The 11,530-nt window shown below is 44.4% G+C and overlaps 1 protein-coding gene across 1 annotated transcript; it reads right to left on the bottom strand.

Annotated features, from left to right (window-relative positions):
• Nucleotides 1-821: 821 nt before the first annotated feature.
• trh (thyrotropin-releasing hormone) lies at nt 822-3,922 on the bottom strand. Its single transcript, XM_078414392.1, has 3 exons — nt 3,768-3,922; nt 2,911-3,098; nt 822-1,373 (listed from the first exon to the last, which is right to left on the bottom strand). The coding sequence occupies exons 2-3, from the start codon at nt 3,065-3,067 to the stop codon at nt 943-945; spliced, it is 588 nt and encodes a 195-aa protein (XP_078270518.1). The 5' UTR covers nt 3,068-3,098; nt 3,768-3,922; the 3' UTR covers nt 822-942.
• Nucleotides 3,923-11,530: the final 7,608 nt, after the last annotated feature.

The following is an 11,530-nucleotide window of genomic DNA, read 5'->3' as shown; positions in this document are numbered from 1 at the left end:
GATGGTTGGTGGTGGAGGGAGGAGAGGACACTCAGCAACTCCACATTCAACCCTCAGTCACACAGGACTGGAATTACTGTTCCCTCGTCTTCCCCCTTCACACATCGCTCTCTCGCCCCATTCACCGGTCACTCCAGTCTTCGTCATACTCCCCCCTCCCCTCCAACACATCTCTCCCTCTCCCCACATCACCCCTCTACACTGCCGCGCTCTCTCCTTTCCCTTCTTCCTGTCTCTCTCCTCTTTTCTCCCTCCTCCCTCTCTGTCCCTCCCCCGCTTCTTCTCGCCCCCTCTCCTCACTCCTCTTCCCTCTCCTCTCTCATCATCGTTCTCTCCTCTTCCATCTCCCCTCTCCCTTTCCCCTCTCTCCTCTCCCCTTCGCCCCTCTCTCCTTTCCCTTCTCTCCTCTCCCCTCTCCCACTTTCTTCTCCTCTCCCCCTCTCTCCTCGACCCCTCTCGTCTCTTCCACTGTCCTCTCCTTCTCCTCCACTCTCTCTTCCCCGAATTCACTTCACTCTCGGCGCTCTCTTCCCGCTTCCCATCTCTCCGCTCCTGTTCGTTCTCCTCTCTACCCTCTCCCCCCCCCCCATCTCTCTCTCTCTCCCCATCTAGGATCTATCTCTTATTCTTACAAGTTTCCCCTCCCCCTCCACGTAACTACCACTGGTTGCCTCTCCCCACGACCCTCTTCGCTCCACCCCCCCCCCCCCCTCTCTCTCTCTCTCTCTCTCCTCTCTCTCTGCCCGTTCCTTGTATGTCCTTCAGACACTACCACATGCGTTAAAGAACATGCTGGGGAAGTGATATTAAAGTCGCGAATACATTTAAAACAAACAACGGCCCATGAAACAGGTTTATAAAGATTTGGGGGGGAAATTCCATGTGAATGGAAAACAAAAACTTTACAACATTTAAACATTTCAATCTCGGCCTTCAAACTCCTCATCTCCCGGGGTGTTGCCGCTTCTTCTCCGTCTTACTCACGACACCAAGCAGCTGTAACAGGTCACAAACCACCGGGTCCCGTGAGTCACAGGGGGAGGGGAGCTGCCGGGCACTAGTCTGTGCCTCTATCTCCCGGGAGTCAGACTCGGTCTCCCATCCGCCGCGGCCGGGCTGCCGGCTCTGGCTGGACAACACCAGCCGCTTTTTGCCCGGGTGCTGCCGCTTGGAGAGCACCTCTTCCTCCCCAGAGTGCAGCCAGTCCGCGCCTCTCCTCCCGGGATGTTGCCTTTTCTCCACTTCCCGGTAATCCACTTCCTCGTCCTCTCCCACCTCGCGTTTTCCTGGATATTGCCGCTTCTCCAAATCTTCTAACCGTTTCCCCGGGTGCTGTCGCTTGGAGATCAGTTCGGCTGACGGCGAGTCGGCCTCTGAAACAAGTAAAGGGAAGTTTCGGAGACACACGAGGCTGCAGAGCGTAAAAAAACAAGGAGCTGCCCAAGGAACTCAGCGGGTCAGGCGGGATGTGGCGTGGACGCCAGTGCTACATGCAATGGCCTCCAAATGTGAGGCTGCATTCTATCCAGCAAGAGAGAGACCAACGCATTCAACATTACACCGGCCGCAGGAAACCCTGACTGGATAAGGAAGGGGCTGGAGAAAGGTCCCGATCCGAAATGTCGCCTGTCCACGTTCTCCAGGGATGCTGCCCGACCCGCTGAGTAGTGCAGCACTTTGTGTCTTTCAATGTTAAACCAATATTTGCAATTCCTTGTTTCTACGCAAGATGTTACAATCTATTGCACTCGTGTATGATATAATTTAACTGGAGAGCAATGAGAACTAGTTTTTCACAGTATCTCTGTACCATGATCACTAATAAACCAAACCAATTAATCTGTGACCGCGAGTGACGGACACCAGCTCTTCTAACTTTAACAGGTCTAAATGAGCTCTTCCAACTCTGCCCGTGTCCCCGCGTCCCTGGTGCAACTGATATTGTCCGTCGGGGGACAGACCACGATCGCTGGTGGGATTCATTCTGCAGATGTCACAAAACAAAAGGGCGCCCTGTTTCAGAGGGACACCGGTCCCCTGGAAAGACATTCTTGCCGTTGAGGGAATATTAGGTTCACTCGGTTAATTCCCGGAATGGCGGGACTGTCGTATGTTGAAAGACTGGAGCGACTAGGCTTGTATATACTGGAATTTAGAAGGATGAGAGGGGATCTTATTGAAACATATAAGATTATTAAGGGATTGGACACGTTAGTGGCAGGAAACATGTTCCCAATGTTGGGGGAGTCCAGAACCAGGAGCCACAGTTTAAGAATAAGCGGTCGGCCATTTAGAACGGAGATGAGGAGAAACTTTTTCACTCAGAGAGTTGTGAATCTGTGGAATTCTCTGCCTCAGAAAGCAGTGGAGGCCAATTTTCTGGGTGCTTTCAAGAGAGAGCTAGATAGAGCTCTTAATGATCGCAGAGTCAGGGGATATGGGGGAAAGGCAGGAACGGGGTACTGATTGAGAATGATCAGCCATGATCACATTGAATGGTGGTGCTGGCTCGAAGGGCCGAATTGCCTCCTCCTGCATCTATTGTCTATAGTCTATAGTTTATTGTCTATAGTCTATAGTCTATTGTCTAATACCTGCAGCAGCCGATACCTGACCGCGAATCTCCACTCCCGCCGGCTCTCTCTCGCCTGCTGCAACACAAATGACCATCACTCGCACACAGACGTTCGCTACAATTCCTCCCTAGCCCGGAGTGCCTTTCCCTGATTTCTAACATCCGTGTCTCAGAACAAAAAAGTTCGACGCTAACTCTCAAATCAGCGCGCTACCCGAATTCAGTGAAGGCTGGCATTTTTTAAACAATGCAAGTAAAAGTTGTTAAAAAAGTTCGCAGTTTCTGGAGTGACACGCCGTGGTTATCACGGAGGGTTGGATCTATGATCCGCGTACCGTTAGCGTTGTTGCCTCCTTGTCCCATCTCCCTCAGCACGGCGTGGACTAGGGCCGCCTCTGCTCTCTGGAGCTGCCGCTCTGCCACTTCGGCCGCCCGCTGACCCGCGACCACCGACACGCTGTGCAGCAACAGCAGGAACCACAGCGACCTCATGGCTGTAGAATCGAAAAGCTGTGAACACGCTCTGTGAGAGGGACAAGAATCGGAGTTTGCTTTAGTTGTTGAGCAGGAGCGACGGGCTGTTTGGGAGCGGGGAGCTTCAGAAACATCGAGTATAGGACACACACACACTCATTCACATACATCAACACATATACACACTCACACGCGTATATGAACACACACACTCACGGACACACACGCGTATATGAACACACACATGCGAACACACTCACAGTACATTCACAGATACGCACACACATACGTATATTAACACACACGCACGTACAGATGGACTTATACTCACAGACACACACTCACTTATTCATTTACACACACAAGAACACACAAAACATCTATACATTCACGGACACACACGCGAACACACTCACAGACAGATACAATCACGGATAGACACACCTACACATTCACATACACGAACACACTCAGAAACAAATTTATATTCACACACACTCGACCGCACACAGGCACACAGTCACAGCCGCTCTCACACACAGAACCACATACACGCTCACACACTGGTGTTCACACACTCATGCATATATTCGTAACATAGGTGCAAATGAAGACCTACTTACTATGCAGATACACAAGCACACGCACACTTTCTTTCTCACACGCTAATGTGAAATTTTAAGTGAGGAATGAGCCCCATTCGGGTACATAACGTTACCTGTCCCGTTTCCGACTGCCCTCGGGTTCTCCCTCTGCACCAGACTGCAGACCGCGTGTAACTCAGTCCTGCTGTGAAAGATCGTCTCTCCGACTGAGCCTCTCTGAGCCCAACTTCGTTCTTGATTCAGTTTGCCTTTGCCGATTGGTCTCCCATTTATAGCAGTTTTGTCGCTCCCCTCCTCCCTTAAACCCCCCCCCCCCCCCTAATCCGTCCCACCTCCAGCCTCCAACTATGTAAATAAATCAGCCGTGGGTTGAACGGATGCATCTTTTCACTGATCAGAAAAACATGTTCGAAAGTCCCTTCTCACAGGCGACAATCACATACTTACTTACACGGGGTGCACACGCGTACATGTATTGTACAGACAGGTGAGAAAGGTGAGAAACAAGTACCTGTAAAGCGAACATTCAGAAACACTCGTGTGGACATGAATATATAGAAAGACAATGATATAAATAAATGGACGCATTTGTTCACTGAGATTTGCACGTACATTAAGACAGAAACGAAAACGTAAATCTCATATGCAGATATAACAAAAGAAAGCACCCAACACAATCACGCATCGATTCAATCATAGATAAAACATATATATAAACACGTACACACATATATACAGATGTATGTACGTTCACTTATATACAAATCCCCTGCCTAAACACATGGCCAGTAATATTGCCATTCTCCTGGCCAGGCGTCTTGTGTGAGACGCTTAATTAAAACTCCAGCCAGTTAAAATACTTTGGATAATCGTTCTCAGTAGAAAAATAAAATATATTTAATTAATCTCTCAGTTGAGTTTGCTCTGTCCTTGGAGGCTTGCTGACAGAGCTGTTAATTTCTGTGACAACAATTAAAAAGAGGTAAGGGAATTAATCAAAGTACTCTCATTCATGTACCAACTTCCAATGCATCAAAATATTCTGCAATGTTTTGCAGACAAAAATGCACTTTTGAAATGTAGTTAATCTTGTAAGTCAGTTTACATGACAGCAATTTATTTGCAAAATGTCACAAAAAGCAATGGGTTTAGATGATCAGATTGCATAAGTAAATGGTGCCTTGCTGATGGACAGATATTGATCAGGGCTGGGGGAAAAAAGCCTCTTCCACAGGCAGTGCACATGATAACATTTTATATCCACCAGGGAAGAACGATGAGACATTGATCAATCTTCATTTGTGCTCCTTCGAAAGAAGAATGTTTCTGGCCCTTTGACCCACAGTGTCCATGCTGAACATGATGCCGTTAAACTAATCTCTCCATTCCCTACATATCCATGTGCCTATCTAAAATCCTCATAAACACCACTATTGCATCTGCCTCCACCACCATCCCCTCCACCACCATCTCCAGCAGTGTGTTCCAGGTACCCACCACTCTCTGTAATAAGGTTGCCCTGCACATCCCCTTTAAACTATGCCCTTTTCACTTTGAAACTATGCTTTCTATTCTTTGACTTCCACTCTGGGAAAAAGGTTCGGACTGTCTACCCTATCTACGCTTCTTGTTATTTAATAGACTTCTAACAGGTCTCCCCTCAGCCTCCAAAGCTCCAGAGAAAACAATTTAAGTTTGTCCAACTCTTGTTCTGCTTACTAGTCTCTAATCCTGGCAGCATTCTCACATAACATTCACATCATTACTCCAGTGAGGCAACAAAATCTGTACACAATACGACAAATGCAGCCTAACTAAGGCCCTATAAAGCTGCATCATGACTTCTTGACTGATAATTAATGGCCCTACCAATGAAGGCAAGCATAGAATATGCCTTCTTTACTTCACGATCTGCTTGTATTACCACTTTCAGGGAATTATGGACTTTGATTCCAAGATCCCTCTGTGTATCAATGCTGTTAAGTATCTTGTCATTAAATGTAAACTTTCCCTTTACATTTAACCTTCCACACTTAGTCGGATTAAACTCCATCTGTCATTTATTCATCCATTTTTCTAACTGCTCTATATCCTGATGTATACTTTGACAGCCTTCCTCACTGTCTGCAACTCCACCAATTTTGGTGTTGAATGCAAACTTACTAACCAACCCATCAATAGTTAAGTCCAAGTGGTTTATATGTGTGCCTAACAATGTTAAATCAAATTCTTTACCTTCAGTCTGAATAATCACACGTGATACTGGATTAGCACATCAGATTTATTCCACCATGGGGTTCTTCCCGAGAAGATCTCCAGACACAACACTAGTGTCTGAAGAGACCTCAACTCAGGGCAGGGGAGGGGAAGAACAACTTCTCCACCATTGTTTACTTTTTTATACAGAAAAAGAGAGGTGTGACAAAAAGAAATCAAGGACCAATTACACATCTAATACAATTTCCATGGTTACAGAGAAGACAAAATCATTGATACAGGTCACATGCTCAAAAACCAAACCATTAATATAAGTCACATGTATTTAGAGAAACGCATCAATTTACCTAACGTGGATTCAAACTTTTCCTACTTTCACACGCACCCAAATAAGGAGTTGCTAATAAGAAAGAAACTTTCTTATCTCTATAGACGAGCAATCTCGCAGCTGCATGACCTTGCTTTACTGTTTCAATACACAGTACTCGCAGTCAGACAGAGTGGGAGAGGACAATAGCCCATCTCTTCTGTACACTCCTTATCACTCGTAAAGGGACAAACACATTCTGTTCCCAAGGATAACATTTCTGCCACAAGCATCCATCTTACTGCTTTCCACTAAAATAAGCATCCATTTTATATTAGCTAAAACAACAAAAGAAACCATCTTTACTACAACAAAATATAATATCTCTAATTGACTATACCAGCTAATAGCATAGATTCTCAACATCAGATCCTTGTGGAACCCCACTGGTCACAGACCTCCAGCCAGAATAACATCCTTCCACCACAACCCGCTGACTTCTTTGAGTAAATGACCAAGTTACTATGGATCTCATGCATCTTAATATTCTGGATCGGCCTCACGTGATCTAGCCTCATACACTAGAGTGACTGCTTAAATTCTATCTAGTAAGCTCTAGCAAAGGGTTTGAATCTAAAGTTTTGTCTAAAGTGGAAGTTTACTTTGTGCTACTATTGACACCTTCAATAAGCAACACAAAATTAATCCTTTGATGGTTAAATAGTGAGTAACTTTCCAGTTAACAGAAGCACGACATGGATGCTTTGCTTTGATGACTGCTACTTGGCTGAAGGTTTTGGCTGTCAAATCAGTCTTTGAACATCATACACCATTCAAAAATCAAATAGTCACATTCATTTCAGTGACTGGACTTTAGTCCAGATAAGAAATAATAACTCCTGCAACATAATTCAGAGATATAGATCAGCAACCAAACGTACGAGGCTTGACTCTACCATTGGTGAGTCAGTCCTCTTTGATGACAGTCAAGTCGCCACTATTTTAATTGTGCTGCTAACCAATCCATTTTTTGTCACGTTAGCTCTAGTCAATCACCACCAATGCTTGCACTTTTTGATAGAAGAGCAGGCAAGTTAACAGAACACAAAAAATAATTAACGTGGCCTAATTAAGCAACCACATTTGTTTGAAGGTTGCAGGCAAAGAATGCTATTATTTTGCTATTATTATTCTGTATCCCGATGAGAACAACATTATCAATAAGCAATTTTGCCCATCCCCAATTGTCTCTGAGAAGGAAGTGGTCATCTGCCTCCATTGAATCAACGCACCTGATGGATGAAGATACTCCCACTGTGCTGTGGGGTAAAGAGTTCCTGTATTTTCACCCAGTAGAGATGAAAGAACACAGAACTATTCCCAGTTCTGAATGGTGTGTGTTTTGGAACAGAACCTGTAGATTGTTATACTCCCTTGTACCTGCTGCCCTTGTTCCTCTCTTGAATCTGGCCTATTCCATTTGCTAATCAAATCATCTTTGTGCCAAGTCTTCAGTTAGTTGCCTGATTACAGCTGGAAAGAAATTGTTCCTGAATCTGTAGGTATGCATTTTCAAACTTCTGTACCTCTTGCTGATATGAGAGGGGAGAGGGGTGACTGAGTCGAGACAGGTCCTTGATTATGCTGGTAGCCTTGCCAAGGCAATGTTAGTGTAGGGAGTTCATGGAAGGGAGGTTGGTTCGCATGATGGTCTGGGCTACATCAACAACCCTCTGCAACTTCTTGCAGTCTTTCGATGGAGCTGTTCCCAAACCAGGCTGTGATGCATCATGATAAAATGCTTTCTATGGCGCATCTTTAGACATTGTTGAGGGTTGTTGAGGATATGCCAAACTTACTAAGCCTTCAAAGGAAGTAGAATTGGTGTGCCCTCTTGGCAATTGCTTCAATGTGACTCAATATAATTAAAAGCTCAATATCATTGAATATTCAGTCACCCAATAGGTACAGCCAGTACCTGGTGGCTTTCAGGATGCAGACCCCCAGCTAGTGTGAGTTTATCATATCACCATAAAACTTAACATGTCTTTGTGTATGGTCAATGGACAACTTTAGACAATGATTTTGAGTCTAAGCCATCGGAAATAATGTAATATAGTTCAAAAACAATTCTCTGCAGGGAGGTTTAGGAAGTGCTATTGAAAACAATCTGCAGGCAAGAAATAGACTATTCATCTTAACTGGTCTGTGCTCCTTGCTCTTATTCAACACAAGGGTTACCCCAATTTCCAAATTCCAGAGGGCTGGAACTGGAAAGGAAGAAACGGTAGCATAGTCCTTTGGAACCCACTCTGTGTGAGGTGGTGTTTATGGATCAGATTGAGAGTGTTCTCATGACTGCTAACTCAGTGCAAGTGATCTTAGGGATCAGAGTGAATGTTCAGAGACAGAGGATCTCAGGAATCACAGAGAAAGTGACTGTAGGGATGGAAAATGAAAGACCTCATGGGTAGAGGAGAAGTTTTTTCTGAGATAGAGAGTGAGTAATCTTACGAATCAGAGTGAGTGATCCCCGAATAGAGATGGATAACAGGAATAACATGGAGTGTGTTTACAGGGATTGTACGGAAGAATAAGTGGACGTAGAGATAAAGAGTGAGTTCAGACTCTTGAATCACCCTGCTCAACCTTAACCACATCCATCCCTCAATACTGAACTACTGAGGATCTTGCAATACTTTGCACTATGTTATTTGGCTTGCAATATAATTGTCTGGTTTACCTGAATAACTGACCATTCGCTTTGTATTTCTTTGTCATGTCATTGTGTTTAATGTGCAAGTAGGAAGTTCTTTGCGCCGGTCCCAGATATAACAAGTAAACAGTCTCGAGACTCTTGAGTGATCTCAGGGATCAGATAGTAAGTGAGCTCAGACCAAAACAGATCTTTCCTGGTCTGTTTACGTTAGTTGTACCTCTTCAGCACCTTTCTGTTTGATGTCCATGTGTCCTTATAGGCGCTCAGGATCAAAAAAGTGATTAGCTGCTTCTCTGACTAACCCAGACACACATTTCTGATCACTTTTCCAAGTAATGTGTGGCTTCACTGTTATAAATCGAGTCATACAAATGGGACCACTGATGCAAAACTTTGAAGGAGTTGTACTTCAGAAGTACATCACTAAGATAGAAATAGATGATTTGCACACAGGCCCCTGTGAATGATGTTTGTAGTCCCAGTTTAATATAATATTGACAGGAGTGCAAATTAGAGATGACAGGCTGTTTGTGATGTTTCAACCATTTCATTATGCAGCTTTCAGAGTCTTGCATCCAGAATGCGCAGAGCGGTAATTGGACAAATTTTATGTATGAGATATCAGCATTTTGTGAATTTGAAACTAGATTTAAATTTTTTTTTTTAATGCATTCATACAGAAAAAGACCTAAAAATACAAAGAAAATTAAAAAAATAGAAACTATGTGGTGCAGGTTAGGGAAAGACTGTGGGGTTAACGTAAGAGTCAAATAAGAGGGAGCATTCACCGATTTTAAAGTTAGTGAGTCAACGTTGACCTTCACTAAAAATATAATCTAAGAAAAAACAAAATAGAAGCAGGAGTAAGTCATTCAGCCCATTATGCCTATCCCACCATTCAGTGAGAACATGGCCGGCAAATTTACTTCAATTTGATTTTCCTGTTTATCTTTCCCCCATGTTCCTGGATCCTTGCAATATCCTAAAAACAATTTGTATTTATCTTGAATCTACTCATGACGGAGCCTCTACAGCCCTCCTCTGTGCACCGCACTTGAGATGAGGAAATCTCTTCTCTACCTTGTTCTGAATGACTAACAGCTTTTGAGAACCTTGACCCTTGATTCTTGACTCTCTGGCCAGAGGAGATATCAACTCTGAACCCATTCTGTCCAGGTTCAAGGGAATCATATCTTATCCTTCTAAAATCCAGAGAAAGACAGCTGAGCGTTTCCAGCATTTCTGTTTTTTATTCCAGGGAGTACAATCCCAGACTAGGGATGGGGTGAGTGGTGATGAAACTGACCAAGATTTTGCCTGGATCAAAGGACTTTAGGTTTAGGAGAGTTTGAATAGGCAGGGTTTGTTTCAGTCTGTGGGACCACATTTGTCAATCTTTCCTTTCTTACATATTGTTACAAAATCCCTTGTTACAATCCTTGGGGTTACTGGTCTTCTTGTTAATATTACAATATTATATTTCATTTCTGCCATCTATTGCAGGACCACTTCTACTGTTTTCTTGTCCTGAAAGGGTTCCATATTTGCTGCACACTAGGTATTAATTCTTTAAATATTAACGATAATGTGCCTGAGGTCATATCTTTTAAGATAGTTTTCTCATCCATCAGAGACAACTCACACCTCTGTAGTTAGCTTTGTTTAGGTGTAGGATCCTGGTTTCAGAACGAACAAAATCATTTTTCATTTCCACATCTCGCACCCGCAGACCCTCAGCATAGGAGCACCGCAAGGTATTCTCCCCTCTCCTTTACTCTCTCTACACTAACTACTGCACCTCCACAGACTCCTCTGTCAAGCTCCTCAAGTTTACGGATGACACAACCCTGATTGGACTGATCCAGGATGGGGAGGAATCTGTCTACAGACGGGAAGTGACACAGCTGGCGTCCTGGTGCCATCGCAACAACCTGGAGCTCAATGCTCTTAAGACTGTGGAACTACTTGTAGACCTATGAAGAGCTCCCCCTCCCCTCCCCCCAACTCACCATCAACAACAACACAGTCACATCTGTGGGGTCATTTAAGTTCCTTGGAACCATCATCTCCAGGGACCTTAAATGGGGGGGGCCACCATCGACTCCACAGTCAAAAAAGCCCAACAGAGGATGTACTTCCTGCGGTAACTGAGGAAACACAATCTGCCACAGGCAATGATGGTGCAATTCTATATTGCTATCGTTGAGTCTGTCCTCACCTTCTCCATCATGGTCTGGTTTGGCACAGCCACCAAGCACGACATCCGGAGGCTGCAACGGATCGTTCGATCAGCTGAGAAGGTTGTTGGCCGCAACCTTCCTCCCATTGACGAACTGTACACTACAAGGGCCAGGAAGCGAGCAGACAAGATCATCTCTGACCCCTCTCACCCTGGCCACAAAATCTTTGAAGCACTTCCCTCTGGAAGGCAACTCCGGACTGTCAAAGCAGCCACAGCCAGACATAAAAACAGCTTTTTTTCCATGAGTAGTAGTTCTACTCAATAACCAAAGTCTGTAGTCTCTTTTTTGCTCTGGTTTATTTACATCCACATGTTTAGACCGTAATGTTGTATCCTTATTGATTTAATGTGGTTATACCTTATTCTTAATTGTTAACTGTATGTTTGTGTT

The sequence above is a fragment of the Rhinoraja longicauda genome, chromosome 17 (genome assembly GCF_053455715.1).
Source record: "Rhinoraja longicauda isolate Sanriku21f chromosome 17, sRhiLon1.1, whole genome shotgun sequence".
In the NCBI taxonomy this organism is placed as follows: Eukaryota; Metazoa; Chordata; class Chondrichthyes; order Rajiformes; family Arhynchobatidae; genus Rhinoraja; species Rhinoraja longicauda.
Note: the sequence above shows the minus strand (reverse complement) of the source record. Positions and strands in the feature narration are given on the sequence as shown.

Coding starts and splice junctions, on each gene's coding strand:
- trh (XM_078414392.1), bottom strand. CDS start 3,067: ATGAGGTCGCTGTGGTTCCTGCTGTTGCTGCACAGCGTGTCGGTGGTC. Junction 1,374..2,910: donor AGGAGGCAACAACGCTAACG/GTACGCGGATCA, acceptor TACTTGTTTCAG/AGGCCGACTCGCCGTCAGCC.